The following is a 16,159-nucleotide window of genomic DNA, read 5'->3' on the forward strand; positions in this document are numbered from 1 at the left end:
TGCCCCTCCTACCTTACAGATTGTGACTCAGGGGCATTTAGTGGGAGATACTTCCATTTAGGCTGTAGTTGAAGAGGCTGCCAGCAGGTTTTTCTTTCTCAAATATGATAAATTAGTAAGGATTACTGAGGAATTGGAGAGAATTAGTGACATGAAAAAAAATAGCAAAAATGAACTGTCTCTCAGAAGAAACAGATAATTTACAGAATAAAAGAGATTAAAGGAAACAAGGAAGAACTTTTGGACCCGTACTGAGAAGGGTTTAAGAAGATCTTGTGTTTATTAAATAAGAACCGGGTGATACATGAGAGGATCAAAGAACAAGAAGATCTTTATAGGCTGTAAAAATAGCACCACCCAAACAAAAAAAAAAAAGTGATAGAATAAATGGGAAATAGTCGAGGAAATCGCTCAGAAGGTCGCCATACAGGGAAGGAGACAGAAAATACAAGAATGATGCAATAATAGTGCATGGAAGACACATCCAAGACTTAGGAAAGTCCCAGAAAGAATGGAGGGAAGCAAGCTACCAAGGAAGTAATACAGAGCAATTCCTCAGAGCCGAGGGACCTATACCTTCATAGGAAATGCCCCATGTTTGCAACAGGGCACTTCCGCATTCTGCATCGTGCAGTTTCAAAGCACCAATGCAAAAGACCCTAAAGCCACTGGAGAGGAAGAACACGTATGCCACCAGATTGAGGCAGTGATACTGGGTGGCAAAGAACAATCAGGTGATGTGCTCAGAGTTCTGGGGGCAAGTTATTTTTTTAACGTTTATTTATTTCTCTTGAGAGAGAGAGAGAGAGAGAAAGAGGGAGAGAAAGGGAGAGAGAGAATCCCAAGCAGACTCTGTGCCTTCAGTGCAGAGCCCAGTGAAGGGCTCGAACCCACGAACCATGAGATCATGACCTGAGCTGAAACCAAGAGTCTGACGCTTAACTGACTGAGCCACCCAGATGCCCCTGGGGGAAACTTATTTTTAACCTAAACTCTATACGTAGCCAAATTTTTCACATAAAGGCAGAATCAAATATTTTCAGTCCTGCAAGTATTGATAAAATCGATCTCCATATAGGCCCCCTTGCCTGGAGATTTACAACACTCAGTGGGTGTGTCTCAGCTGAATGAGGGTATAAAACAGGAGGAAAACATGGTACCCAAGAACAGTGTATATTGACCGTCAGGATGGTGCAGAGATGTCCCCAGGGTTGGGGGGGGGGGGACATCTGGGCAGTAAGCTAGCAAACTAGGAAAGGTAGGACTCAACACATAAATGTTGACAGTCATGAATGTTGGCCTAAGTCCCAAAGAGTCTGGGTAATTTTAATATCTAAGAGCTGAACAAGTACAAGAACAAGTTAAGAATAATGAGTTCAATTGCAGTTTGACAAAAAAGAATAGTTCCTACATTGCATTGAGTTCCACAGATACAGGAGGCGGTGGTTAAGAGAGAGAATGGATTGAGGCCAGACATGGGTACATCAGTTACTAGCTTGGGTCCATCATTTACTTGTTCTGTTCACCTTTTTTATCCTACTTTTTTTTTTAATATACTTTGTTGTCAAGTTAGTTAACATATAGCGTATACAGTGTGCTTTTGGTTTCAGGAGTAGAATCCCATGATTCATCGCTTACATACAACACCCAGTGCTCATCCCAACAAGTCCCTCCTCAATGCCAATCTCCTCTGCCCCCCCCCACCCCTCCAACCCTCAGTTTGTTCTCTGTATTTAAGAGACTCTTATGGTTTGCCTCCCTCTCTGTTTGAAACTGTTTTTCCCCCTTCCCTTCTCCCATGGTCTTCTGTTAAGTTTCTCAAATTCCACATAATGCGTGAAAACATATGATATCTGCCTTTCTCTGACTGACTTATTTCACTTAGCATAACACCCTCCCGTTCCATCCACATTGTTGCAAATGGCAGGATTCCATTCTTTCTCATTGCCAAGTAGTATTCCATTGTATATAGAAGCCACATCTTCTTTATCCACTCATCAGTTGATGGACACTTGGACTCTTTCCATAATTTGGCTATTGTTGAAAGCACTGCTGTAAACATTGTGGGTACATGTGCCTGGGGATTAAGGATCCCAGGAGCATGCACATGATCTTCGAGGCATGAGGGATTGAAGGCAGTGTGACGGTATGTGTGAAGTTTGAAGAGAAGTGGATTAAAACGGGACCACTTTTGGGGCTTCCGGAAATGAACCAACTCACAGGCAATTCCCTTTTCCTCTTCGAGAAACAGGCCAGGTAATGTGCAGTCAGGTGTTTTGCAGGTGCTGAACCCTGAACACCCGTCTTACTTCCCAGCGCTGCGGATCAGATCGGTGGAAGCTAGAAATAGTTCCACGGGAAACTGCTCTTAGGTATAATACCGCATCAGGGAAGGAAATGACAGAATGCGAGGAGAGATGTGGAGACACACATAGTAATTAGGTCTGGAAGCCAGGCTGCAGATGCACTGTTCGCTCTTGTGCTGCCGGGGTATCGGCCGCCCTGACTGTGGACCGTTTTCTTGGCTGGGTCCCCCGCACTCAGCAATGGGGACAGCCCGGCTGATGTGTGACCCGTGGTGTGGGTTTCTCCTGCTCTTCAGGCTCTGTGCTGCTGAACTTCAAGTCAGCAGGGCATTGAAGGTAAAATATTCCTGGGTCTGTTTTCACTGATCGCTCCTTGCGGGTCACAGGTGTCAGTTAATCTGAGCAAAGGGGCATCTGTGCTTTGCCACTCACCTCACACGTGAGCATCAGTTCGATTGTTGCCTGGTCGCTCCACCTTAATAAATACGATGCTGTTAAATATTTATTTTCTTTCTACGTAAGCCACAGGGGTGATGTGGAGACCAGCTATTTTAGTAGATGCACAAATACTCTTTAATAATTAAAAACCTAAAATCTCTCAAAACGGAGTCGATTTGCAACCAAGGCTGCATCAAAATCCCACGTGCCACTGTATCTCACCAAGGTGCATTTTGTAATTTTTAAAAATCTCTCTGTATGTTTACTTTATATATATATATATATATATATATATATATATATATGTATACACATAAAGTGTGTATATATATAAAGTATGTATACATAAAACCTACAGTTTTTTCTTATTATTTATATGTATTGTAAATATGACAAAAATTACCATAGATACATTTATTTATACATATACATACACATATATGCGTATGTATTTTTATATACCTATAAAAGTTTGCATCTCCTGTGGATAACTAATGTGAAATATCTGAAATCTCTAAAGGCTAATCCCACATGGGTCTACGTGTATTGTTGTGGTGCCCTGTATTGCCAAAGAACTTATTTACATTACAAAGCAGAAAGTATCTTGAAGTATCTTGTAATCCTGGCAGAGCATTTGAATAGGGGGAGTTGTGGACTCCCGGAGGGCAGCTAATGGGACTTTCAGAGTTCAGAGTTTTCCAGAACTCCTCACCAAGCTTCTTCTAGTAGGTATTCAACAACCTTTTTTTTTTCCTTAAGATTTTATTTTTAGGTAATCTCCACACCCAATGTGGGTCTCGAACTTACAACCCCAAGATCAAGAGTCACATAGCGGCATAGCCAGCCAGGAGCCCGTTCAACAAATATTTTTGAGTGACTATTGTAAAAGTATTTTTGGGTGCAAATGGTATATCCCATTGGTAACCGGAAGTCATGCTTAGCACGGAGAGAATACAGAGAAATACCAGGTTCTACCCAGAATGAGTGAACCATTAAAAACTTAACCAGTAGCTACCAGAAAGACTTGGTTCAATGCATATTGAGAATCTGTAAGATAAAGTGTCTGCATCCTCACCTCTGAGTTTCCTAATTCTTTGGAAAGTGGTTTCCTGTACTTTCTACGTTCCTGTTGCAGCGTTAACAGAGGCATGGACAGCATTCCAAGGAATGTCGCAGGCTCACCTCGAGAGCTAGCAGTTCTTTGTGTGTGTAGCTGTAGAGAAGAAATCATAAAAACAGATAATTCCTATTCTGTGGTGTCTGTATTCTGAGCATGTGCCCAGGATCCTGCAGGTAGAAACTTGGCAGCAAAGAGAACCCAAAGAAAACCATTAATTATTTTGGTTCAGTAGACTCTAGTGGCCCCTCCTATTTCTGCTTGCTATGCTAATATCTTCGAATAGATGTGATCGCATTGATTTTTCCTGTTGGGCTTCCTAGATGGTGCCTGGGCCCGCATGTGCTCTGCTGTTACAGACGGTGCCTGGGCACACAGGTGCTGTGCCATTACAGAGGTGCTATGCCCATACCGTACCCCAAATGATATCTGCATTTCCCGATGTTTCTGGCTTCAACCTTAGAGCTCCCCTAGAATGGACTGGCAATGTGATAAAGTCAAAACCCCCCTTACAAGATAAGCTTCATTTTAATAATTGATGTAGAAAAGGAAGTCTGTATACATTTCTCTTTAGAATGAAGAAAATACACACACACACACACACACACACACACACACACACACATGCACACAGGTACTGTCAGGTCGTAAGCTCAGCTGATTAGAAGCTTATAATACTCCAGTCCCCTCCATGGCGGAGCCAATTAGTTGGTTATAGTTGACATGACCCCAAAGAGCCCCCTACACCTTGACAGCCTTCTAGCAAATATGTAGTATTTGTTTTGCCCTTAAAGAGTCAACACAGATTGATTTTTGGACTGGAAAACCATCACGTACATGACTGCTGTGCCACACCAATGGGTGGTTTAGTAGTAACTTCTTTGGATAAAGAAAACAGTTGAAAATAGGGTGGGGGAATTATAACTATACATCGGTCTCATCCGGGTGCTTTGTATTAGGGATTTAATGTTTAAATAAATGTAACTGGTATCCAAATAATAAGTATACATATATAATACATTACTAATTGGATTCTAAAACCACAGATACAATTATTAAAGCCCTTTAACCAGAACAGAATCAGGGGAAAATTTTAATCCTCCTCAGAACTGTTTATTACACAGCATAATCTCTCTTCTCAAACCCTTTTTTTAAAATTTTTTTTTTCAACGTTTATTTATTTTTGGGACAGAGAGAGACCGAGCATGAACGGGGGAGGGGCAGAGAGAGAGGGAGACACAGAATCGGAAACAGGCTCCAGGCTCCGAGCCATCAGCCCAGAGCCTGACGCGGGGCTCGAACTCCCAGACCGCGAGATCGTGACCTGGCTGAAGTCGGACGCTTAACCGACTGCGCCACCCAGGCGCCCCTCAAACCCTTTTTTTTTATATGCCAAATATTATGTTGAGTAAAATAAGGAAAATGTAATAAAGTGTTGATACGAAGAATTTATAAAATGTAAATATAGAGAACGAGTAACCTATGAAGCAATTTGCTTGCCTTTTCTCCCCCCCATAAATTATGTTGAAAGTTCATGGTATCTTTTTCTTCTGGAATTAACACCAGAGCCTCCCTGTGGGTGTTAGTAAGATATATAAAGGAATGGGAAAATGATACAGGAGAATACATCTGAACTTTGCATTATAAAAGCTAAGTAATTTTTGAAAAGGAATTTGCACACCCTGTCTATGGTATATTTAATACAGTCTGATCAAAAAGGCCTGTGTTTGACAAAACATCTTAGCTCATGTACATTTCAAAATATTTAAACCAATTAATGAAGAAAACAACTTAAGCCTACTTTTGTCTGATAAAACTTTTCTCCTTGCCTTTACACTGAGAATTTCATCGGTGCCCTTTGAGGAGCACATACACAAAAAATGAAAATTCAGCTTCAATTCTGAAGAGCTCTGGTCCCTTGCAGCCCAAGCTGGTCTATCTGTCCTGCTTTGCATCTCAACAACAACAACAACAACAACAACAAAAGATGGGTCAGGAGCGCCCTGTTCGGGCTTCTTTCCATGGAAATATCCATAATTATCCATAGTAATTAGGTCCTGAAACCAGACTCCAGATGTACTGTTCGCGTATTGCACTGATGGGGTGTTGAGAAGCAGCTGTCAAGAAATAGAATGACACTCATCGAATTTTATCCGCCTTGTTGATAGAGAAGAGTATCTGTGTGAATATGAGACTGGCCATTAAAAACTCTGGTAAGTGACTAATTAATAAAGCACCGAATCGTAGATCACTCTGCATCAGTAGTTAATTAGGACAATAAGATAGTGGTGAGCCTGGCTCCTGGTCCGTTTCACCCTGAACGTGGCTGCCCAAAGCTTCTCTCCAGGCAGAGATGGGGTTCGAAGCAAATTTTAAACAGGAGACCCCTCCTGGGTAAAAATTAACATTCACAGATTACACTTGTTTACAAGTTAACGTCAGAAGACTTTAATTACAAGTCCGAGGTCAAATTATGTTGCCCTTCTGCACAAAGATACTACAATTCACGATTCACCCCTGCCAATTTTTTATCTGCCAGCTGTCAACTGAAAAGGATTTGGGGTGTCTTGATGGACTGTTTTGGGGAGTCATTCTGTCAGCTTCACTGGGACGTTTATCTGAATAGTTGTGATTACACGCGAGTTATTTTTAGAAAGATCCCTACGTGTTCACAGGATCCATGATTGTCACGGCAAGGACCCCACCCTCACCTGATGTAAAAAATCAGGCACCTTCCAGCCTAAATGCCCCTTTTCCCAAAACCACGCTGTGTCCAACCCGAAGACATTTTCTGGAGACCTACAGAAGTGAGGGGATGGGAGCGGCAGGAAATGTCCTGCGGGCCGTACGTGTCTACAGTCTGTGAACTTGGGGGACTTCCCAGCAGGAAGTCAATTGCAGCACAGTGAATAGCACAGGTGGACAGAAAGCATTCTGTACCCTTTTTACTCTCAGAGGCGTTGCTGCCTTCCTGCAAAGCTCAGAACCTGCACCTCCCTCCAAGGGGGTGACTCCTTTCCCCCCACCACCCATCCAAGAACAGAGATTTTTGTATTGTATTTATTTTTTTAATTTTTTTTTACATTTATTTATTTTTGAGAGACAGAGTGAGACAAAGTGAGAGTGGGGGGGGGGCTGCGGAGAGAGAGGGAGACACAGGATCGGAAGCAGGCTCCAGGCTCTGAGCCGTCAGCACAGAGCCCCACGCGGGGCTCGAACCCACAGATCATGAGATGATGACCTGAGCCGAAGTCGGACGCTCAACCGACCGAGCCCCCCAGGCGCCCCATGAGATTTCTGTATTTTAAATCTGCAGTCTTAAGGGCTCTGCTGAGGACCAGACCTTGGCATGCACTCCTCAAGACCCTACATTGGCCCCAAATCTACCAGGCCTGCCCCTAACCATCCAGTGCTAGATCTTGTCTTAGAAACGTCTGGGGAGTGTTTGAACTCTTCTGTTCCCTGGGCCCATCCCCTCAGGTCCCAGTTCAGTAGTCTGGAGGGGGCCCCCAAAATCAATACTGTTAAAAAGGCTTCCAGGTGAATGCCATGTGTGTCCTCCCAAGGTTGGGAAGCACCGAACCGAACTCTTACATAGGTGTGCACCGAAGCAGTGAAGGGAACCTAGACTTGCTTCCCCAGAATCCTCCTAGAAGCATAGCAAAAGCAGCAAAAGCATTCCTGGCCACCCATATGTAAAAAGTCTGCCCTCTGTAGGAAAGATGGGCTTTTATATGCCCCTTGGTGTCTGAGCCTTGGCCACCTAGAATTGAGATCAGTCACTCTGCAGCAGCCCACAGGTGGAAGCCTGACCTATAGGCCCAGGCAACCCGTGGCAGCCAGTACGATGCCCGCGTGCGGTGGCCAGCACAGCCACCTGCTGGACCCAGCTGCCGATGTTCCTGCAGAGGCCCCATCAGCATGGTCAGCATCTGGCTGCACCCTCGGCCTGCACCTTTGTTGTTGCAATCGTGTTTGCATAGTAAGGCAGGGAGAGATAAGGAATCCATAGTTCGGTCCCCAGGGCTTCAGTATGGTGCCTAAGTTGAAGCCCCCTAGCAGTCAAGGTACGTGTCCGTGGCTAAACCAGTACGTGTGTGGACCATCCGCACCAACATTGTCAGAGAACTTGTTAAAAATGCAGAACTTCGGGGCCTCCCCCAAACCTGAGCCAGAACCTAGATTTTAATCAGAAGATTCGTGCCAGTGGTGTTTGGAGAAACACCGAAATCCATGGCTGGTTCATTTGGAGCAGCTCTTTACCTAGCCTGAGATAAACCGAAAGCAGATAATGAGGACACTCTCCAGGCCACCACTAAGTTTACCTGGTGTGTTTCACTAGTATTTGTACCATCTTAGACAAGTGTGTTTTCACTCAGAGTTCTGAGTTTTGCCATAGGACGCCATCCACTCTGGTGCAGACGCAGAAGCATGCACCGTTCGCTGCAAAGAAAACATAGAAGTGGTCCGTCCTATGCATGTAAAGATAACAGACTTCTCATTGCTCGTTTTTCCCCGTTACTGCTGTCTCATTACTTTACACGTGCCTGCCTGTCACAAAAGGAAATGAACGAAAGAAGCCTGGTTTTCTAACAGCTTGAGAAGAAATGCTCGTGGTAAGAGAGGAAATACTAGAAAGAATGAGGGACACCTGCTATTCTAAGGGACACGATCACACGGGCACCATAAATCCTACTTCCTGACTAGTGATTTTTCACTTTTAAGATATGCTTGGTGGAAAGTCTTTGAGCCCAAACAGAATACAGTATTCATTTGGTAAAAGGTGTGGTGCGGTCTCATAATTAAGTTGCATTGGAAAATGCATCATCAAGTTACAGGAATAAATCCTGTGTTTTGTACCTGGTCAGAGACTTTTATGAGCATTCACGTTATTTGTGATAGCAAAGTTACCGTAACGGATGAAAATCTAGGATTCATGAAATACATGAAGCAGAAGGGCATTTTCTGAAGGTTTCCAAAACAGACTTTTTGTAGAATCACTTTATATCATCAGATGGCCTGTTGCATTGAACTTATTAGGCTCCAATGCAGATTTTGTCATTGAATATACATGAATAGTCTCCCTTCCAAATGTCGGTCTGAAATATGGCTGGTAGCCTGTCTAGGAAGTGTGTTCATATATCTTAACATTTACAACAACATGGGATAAGATGTCTAACTAATTCAATGAATTAATGATCATTTGCAAATGAAATTTAGTGCAGGGACTTGACTCAAGATACATAGGAAATATTTTGGGGTCTCTTAAATACTGAAATTAACTAGTGAATTAGCATAGGAGTGGGGAGGAGATTTTGGAATTTTGAGTTGAGTCCAAAGCAAAAACCAAGAATTAAACAAGTCTTTATTATGGTAAAGTATTCCTTAGATCTAAGATGCTATATTTGCATCTTTGAGCAATTTACTTAGCACACATGTATGAAATAATATTAGCCAAAGTGGCTTTTTTATTTCTAAAAGTGCTTATATGTTGATATCATTTTTCCCTCTTGAGAGATTAATAATGACAAATATCAAGGGCTAGAAGTTTTAAGAGGTTCAAAGTCTACAGAATAACTGTTCCGGGGCCATAAACTGTCACAGAGCACAGGCTACCTACCTGCATGGGCCATGCTGCCTGGCCACGCTGCTTAGTGACTCCAATGTATCAGCAGGGATCAAACCGCTGATATTGGAGTATTCAGTGGGAGAAGGAGTTCAGTGGGAATTTGCGAGGGGAAAATCTGCTACTATTCCAAAAATCACAGTTCTCTTTGGAAGTTCTATTTTGGGGTGCCTGGGTAGCTCAGTTGGTTAAGCGTCTGGCTCTTGATTGCATCTCAGGTCACGATCTCACAATTTGTGAGTTGGAGCCCCGTGTCGGACTCTGTGCTGTCAGCATGGAGCCTGCTTGGGATTCTCTCTTCCCCCGACCTCTCTCTCTGCCCCTACCCTGCCCTCTATCTCTCTCCCTCCCTCCCTCTCTCTTTCTTTCTCAAAATAAATAAACTTAAAAAAAAGTTCTATTTTGCACTTCAAAGATACAGTTTTACTAATAAACATCGATGTTGAACTGGATTCACAATTTTCAAGAAACCTGAATTCCTAGATTTTACTTTGGCCTTTTCTTCCTCTGAATACTGTTGTTTAGATCAGAAATGAAACTGCCTGTCTCTGCCACCTGTTCACAAATACTGAGTCAGCTTGCTCTGGCCAACGGACTGCTGTATCATTTGGGTCCTTATTTTTGCCTGTGAGCATTTGAAAAAAATTTTATTTTATTTTAATTTTTTTAATGTTTATTTCTGAGACAGAGCATGAGTGGGGGAGGGGCAGAGAGAGAGGGAGACACAGAATCCGAAGCAGGCTCTAGGCTCTGAGCTGTCAGCACAGAGCCCGACTCGGGGCTCGAACTCACAAACTGTGAGATCATGACCTGAGCCCAAGTCAGTAGGTCAACCGACTGAGCCACCCAGGCGCCCCTGAAAAAATTTTTAAATGTTTATTTATTTTTGAGAGACAGAGAGAGAGAGAGAGACAGAGAGAGAGAGAGAGTGCATGCGCTAGAGGTGGAGGGGCAGAGAGAGAGGGAGACACAGAATCTGACCGAAGCAGGCTCCAGGCTCTGAGCTGTCAGCACAGAGCCCGACACAGGGCTCGAACTCATGTGAGATCATGACCTAAGCTGAAGTCAGACGCCTAACCGACTGAGCCACCCAGGTGCCCCCTTTGCCAGTGAGCATTTGAAACTGGCTCCCAGATTTGGAAAGAACAGATAATGGCAGGCAGTATGTCCTTCAGAACCTAATATTAATATTTCCAGATGAAAACATGCAAACACTTATTCTTTGCAAAAGCGAGTGAATTCATACTAAATTAGAGGGTCATAACTTATATATTATAGAACTAAAAGAATGTAAACGGGTCCCAATTAAAACCAGAATGTATTTGTTTCATTTTGTCTGGTAAAGTAATTGGTATAATGTGGTAGTAAATTATATTATTAGAAGAAAGCAAGAAATGATAAATTGAATGTTACAACTTATTAGGCATTTCTTTCTTTCTTTTGAATATGCCTGCCTCCTTTCTCTATCTAAAACAGGGGGGCTCTCACTGTCATCTCTGCAGTAGAATCATGAGGTGAGAGGGTGCCCATTAAGAGAGGCACACAGCCTCTCCTTGCTCAATAGACCAAGTCCTAATCTTTCGGGGCTATGTCCAGGAATCAGCCTTCCAAAGAGTTCCCTGGATGATTCTTGGGAAAGTAAATGAAGATTTGAGAATTAATCATGTTCTAAGGAACAAAAATTCAAAGGCTTTTTGTGTGTGCGTGTATTACACATGTATATACATATATGTATGTATGTGTTATATATATGTGTATACATACATACAAATTTACATATATGTAAATTTGAGCCGAATCTCAATCAGAGATTGTGCTGCTCTCATGAGCTCATTAAGTGTGATCTTCCACTGAATATTCCAAATCCCTTTGATATAAATGTGGCTATTGTGATTGTGAAATTTTGAGTTAAAAAGGAAATCTGTTCAGTTCTTACAACCAATTGTAGTCTGAACTCATGAAGAGTCCATACACTGTGTTTCTTTTTAAAGACAATATGGATTAAATAGGTACTGATAAAATCACTTCCATAAATACCGTGAAATGAATTTCTTACAGAGGGGCCTTTGCTCTCGCGGCTGGTTCCCTCTGTCTGGGAACCACGTGGATGTCCCTGCATCATGGCTTTCTCTGGCCTTCGGAAGTTTTCTGCTGAAATGTCAAATAAGCAAAAAGAACTTTCTTGACCACCTTATCAAAACAGTATGCACCACACTTTGTCTGCTGTCCCCTTACCCTGCTTTACTTTTCTTGAGTACCTTTATCCCTATGTTGAATGAATCAATCTGTTGGTTAATAGGGACTAACCTGCTACATGTAAACGACAGATACAAAACTTAACATGTAGAAATTTATTTGCACATCAGTCTAAAAACGATAACTGTTTCATATTGCTGGTCAAATGAAAACAGTGCCTGCTGGACTCTGACCCAATGAAACTGTGGTGTGGAGGAACGTGACAAGCCCTTTCTGCTCCGTGATTATTTCCCCGTGCTGCTGGCTTCCTCCTGGACTAGGAGAGTGTTGTTATTTGTAAATTTTCAGATTTAATTGATGCTATATCTCTTTCTAAAAAGTATTGCGCATTTCCTTGGTCATTTCAGTCCTTCCCTTTTTGACTTCATTCATCCCTGCAATCTTTGCAATTACCCATTAAAAGCAGTGCTAAGGGTAGGCTTTAAGATTCTTGCTCCTTGCCTAGGACCCTTGGTCATTAATGTCTGAATCGTGGTTCTATAAAAATTTCCTCATGCCCAGTAAATGCTGGCCCTCACATCCTGTCCCCACTCAGACCATCAGGTCTTTTTGTGGTTCCCTTGTTGGGTGTTTTTAGAGACTTAGAATCAAGAACATGATGAAGTTATAACTCTAAATCTACGAGTGATGGATGGCTTTCATTTAACTATATAACATTTGGATATAATGACTGTTTCCTTGATTTTTACACTTGTTAAGTCTTTGGCAATATTAAGAAAGCCTCCAGAAGAAGGAAGAATTGATGGCAGGAACTCAAGGCGTATCATGCTTAAATATATTCCTGGAAAATATGAACATGAGATAATATTCAGTGTGATGTTGGCATTTGATAAATCAGATGCAATGAAGCTAATTATGCAAAACAGTTATTTTGAACCTATCATTCATCTGAACACTATCTAAATCAGAGTTGATTTAATTACTAGCAAAGGGAAAGGTAAGGAACTAACTTGCTCTATTCCTTCCCTTTCCTCAAAACATTCAGTATTTTTTATTAACGCTGAATTCATAGAATTCTGAGCACTGCCTCAATCATTCAGAAATGGTCTGTTTTGTTTACATAAATTTAAAACAGCCCTGTGTACAATATACCAATAAAGCGTGTATTTATCTGCCAGCAATTTCGAAACTTTGGAATGGGCTTTTTCTCAAATATACTCGGTGAGAATATTAAAATCTTGGGGGTTACATGATCCTGAAGAAGCAGTGCAGAGTCACTGAGCATTGAAGATCTTGTCTGTAAAGTGGCCACCGGTGACTGCCTTGGACGGCCACACAGAGATAGAGCTGCCCGCAGACACTGCTGAAATCAAGGAATTCCAAAATCCCGTTGCTTAGAATGGAGTGGAGAGCTCCCAAGTTCGGGCTGTCCAGAGGCTGCTGACAGTTAAATCCCAGCATGGCGTGTGGGTATCGGCTTTGAAGGTTTAGCCGAAGGGTCTTGCCAAAAGTCCGCTCTCCGCCTCATTCAGTTCTTGTGTGTGTTCTCCGCTCACCGCCATGAGATAACCGTCTCTCCTTGCTGCCCTGCATCCTTCATTGTCCCCCGGTGTCCTCCACCCCATCTGGCCCAGTGGAGATGATGCTTCTGGGATTCTGACCGTACCTCAGGTGCAATGTTGGCTCTCGGTCAACATCGTCTTTTCCGTGTGTCAGCTGAACCTCTTAGCCCTTGCAGGATGCTCTGTCCTCGGGTCCGCAAAGGTTCCCTGGTCCACAGCTCTGTTTCAAAGCGACACCTCCTCCCATACAGTGCGAGGAAATGACACAAATAAGGATTTACAAATATTACAAGGCGAGCGATGCGCAGACTCAGTTTACAAATTCAACCAGTTAGTGACAGCCACTTGTACCGTTTTTTAGAGGAAGGTAGACTAAATGAGGTGCTTCAGTTTGGAGGGTCAGAGTAAAAGGAAATGTGACTTGAAAACCTGTTTCTTTACAATCTGCTTCTCTTAGAGATGTAGGCTGTTGTAAGTCCAGACATGTCCGTTCATTCATTGTCCGGGAAGAAACTGCTGATGAGAACGAATTCTGGCTCACTTTTCAGGAACAACATCAGGATGGCTTGCCATCGTGGTTTATTTGTTTGCTCATCATTTTACATAATAATTTCTGTTGCAGAATTTAAGGTGCAAGGACTATGGGATAAGAAGAGGTTTTTAGGTTCGACTTGTCTGCCTGATTCCTTTAGTAAGGAAGCCAGCCACATTCGTTAGGCTGAGAAAAATGATGTTTCGCTGGCCCTGTTCAGGGTGGATTTATCTCAGAATCATTATCATCCTTATAGGGAGATCAGGTTTGGGAGCAAAGCAAGGCAGCTGGGTGATGCCGATAAGCTGATTAGCTTGACATATTGCTGCCATTTCATGCTATTCATTTGATTTTCTGCAGATTTCACCATTTCTGTGTAAAAAACAAATTCAAATATGTCTTTGATAAAACAAGTTCTGTCTGAATGTTGGTTGGGTCCTAATGTCTCCTGTTCGCTTATTTCAGCTGGGTCCCGGGCCTCGTACAGCAGCCAGCACGGCCACCTGGGCCCGGAACTGCGGGCCCTGCAGTCCCCAGAGCACCACATAGACCCCATCTATGAGGACCGTGTCTATCAGAAGCCCCCTATGAGGAGTCTCAGCCAGAGCCAGGGGGACCCTCTGCCATCAGCACACACGGGCACGTACCGCACGAGCACAGGTGTGTATTCAGCCCCCCCTGGGTGGTCTGTGCGTAGTAGGCGGCGGGGGGGGCGGGGGTCCTGCTTGGGGGCTCATCAAAGGTGTGTGTGTGTGTGTGTGTGTGTGTGTGTGTATGTGCGTGCACACACCTTCTCATCCTCTCTCCCCACCAGCATTATGACCTGCTTCTACCATTAATGTCTGTGATGATAATGAGAGAAACCAAATACGATTCATTTAGCTACCTGAGTCTCTTTTAAATGAAAGAAGTTTAATGGGGGGGTTGTAAGCTTATTTTGTCCAACAGGCGATCTGAAAGAAAACTAATTTTTTGTGTGCCGTCGTTAACATATTTGATGAATTTAAGTACTCCAAGAAAGCATAGTCATTATGCAGGACAGAAAAGGCATATGCCTAATGCTGGTAAGTGTTCTTTAATGATACAGGCTACCTATCTGGCAAGCTGGGGGGAAACCTATTTAGGAAAATGTCGCATTATTTTGTAAGGCAAACTGAGACTTTGCTTCATAAGCACTATCAGGTTCAGTCATGTGAAATTATCGTGTAAAGGTCAGATATTGACAATTGCATATGATTCAATCAACCCTAGAGCTCTCCTGGACTAAATATATATTTTGAATTGAACACGACCACAGGCTGCGCAAAGAAAGGCAAGCATTTTCCAGAGCATGTAGCCATTTGCAAAATAACTGGTTAAATGCCATGCTTAAATGTGCTGGAGAGCATTCATCTAACAATAAAATTGATACAATTAAGATATTGAGAACTGCCCTTGTTACAAAGCTTCACATTGCTAAGGAAATTGCGTACAGCAACTGATACACGCTGCACTTGAACCAAGCCTGAGGCGTGGGAAAACCGAAGCTCTGGTCCAGAACTTGGCACACAGGGCCCTGCACCTTCAGACTATTGTAACTTCCAGTTACCCCGAAGTAGAGCATAGCAATTTTGTTAACTGCATTATGATACTAAATTATACGTTTTGAAATCCAGGCAAGTTAAGTTGCTTTTATGGTCAATTACTGATATTTACATTTCAGTATTTCACTGCACCGTAAGAAGAATGGCACAAAATACTCTTTCTTTTATTTTTGACATCATAAATGCCATCCACCGTTAATAATTCATATCTTGGTTCAGATGAAAAGGAATACCCATTTATTCTTCTGTCGGAGTTCTCTCATTGTCAGCCTGCTAGAACCACTCCTGTGTGAGGCTGGGCTCTTTTAACCATTAGTTGGTTTGCATAATAGTAACTAAGGCAATTTTATTTCCATGCACCCCTTACAAAAGGCAAGGATTACCACCTCTGTGATGGTGAATATGTAATTTGCATAAAAACTGACAACAAAGGGGATTATGTGTTGATTCTCTGTCCTGCATTCCTGTGCTTGAATTGAATTATCTTTTGTTAATAAACTTCTGGGGGCTTCATAAAAATTTACCTACAATAAGAAAACGATACTTCATTCTACTGGGTCGGATCAAAGACAGGGGAAGATGTTCACACTTAAAACAAAACAAAACTAGTATTTTCTCTAAACTAGGGGTCTGAAAACTCTCGCTCATGGGCCAAATTCAGCTGGCCACCCATTTGATTAGTGCTCCTGAGCTAAAAATCATTATTACATTTTAAATGGTTTATGGTCAAATGATGGATAATATTTTCTGATACGTGGAAGTTCTAAGAAATCCAAATTTCAGTGTCTATAAATAAAGT

At 42.6% G+C, this 16,159-nt stretch overlaps 1 protein-coding gene across 2 annotated transcripts in view; it reads left to right on the forward strand.

The window, feature by feature from the left end:
• CTNND2 (catenin delta 2) overlaps positions 1-16,159 on the forward strand; it is a 938,925-nt gene that overhangs the window by 547,153 nt on the left and 375,613 nt on the right. For both annotated transcript variants that reach the window (XM_045038764.1, XM_045038766.1), the window contains exon 8: positions 14,243-14,437. In XM_045038764.1, coding sequence (XP_044894699.1) covers positions 14,243-14,437 — 195 coding nt within the window. The remainder of the gene's footprint in view (positions 1-14,242; positions 14,438-16,159) is intronic.

This window comes from Felis catus, chromosome A1, assembly GCF_018350175.1.
Source record: "Felis catus isolate Fca126 chromosome A1, F.catus_Fca126_mat1.0, whole genome shotgun sequence".
In the NCBI taxonomy this organism is placed as follows: Eukaryota; Metazoa; Chordata; class Mammalia; order Carnivora; family Felidae; genus Felis; species Felis catus.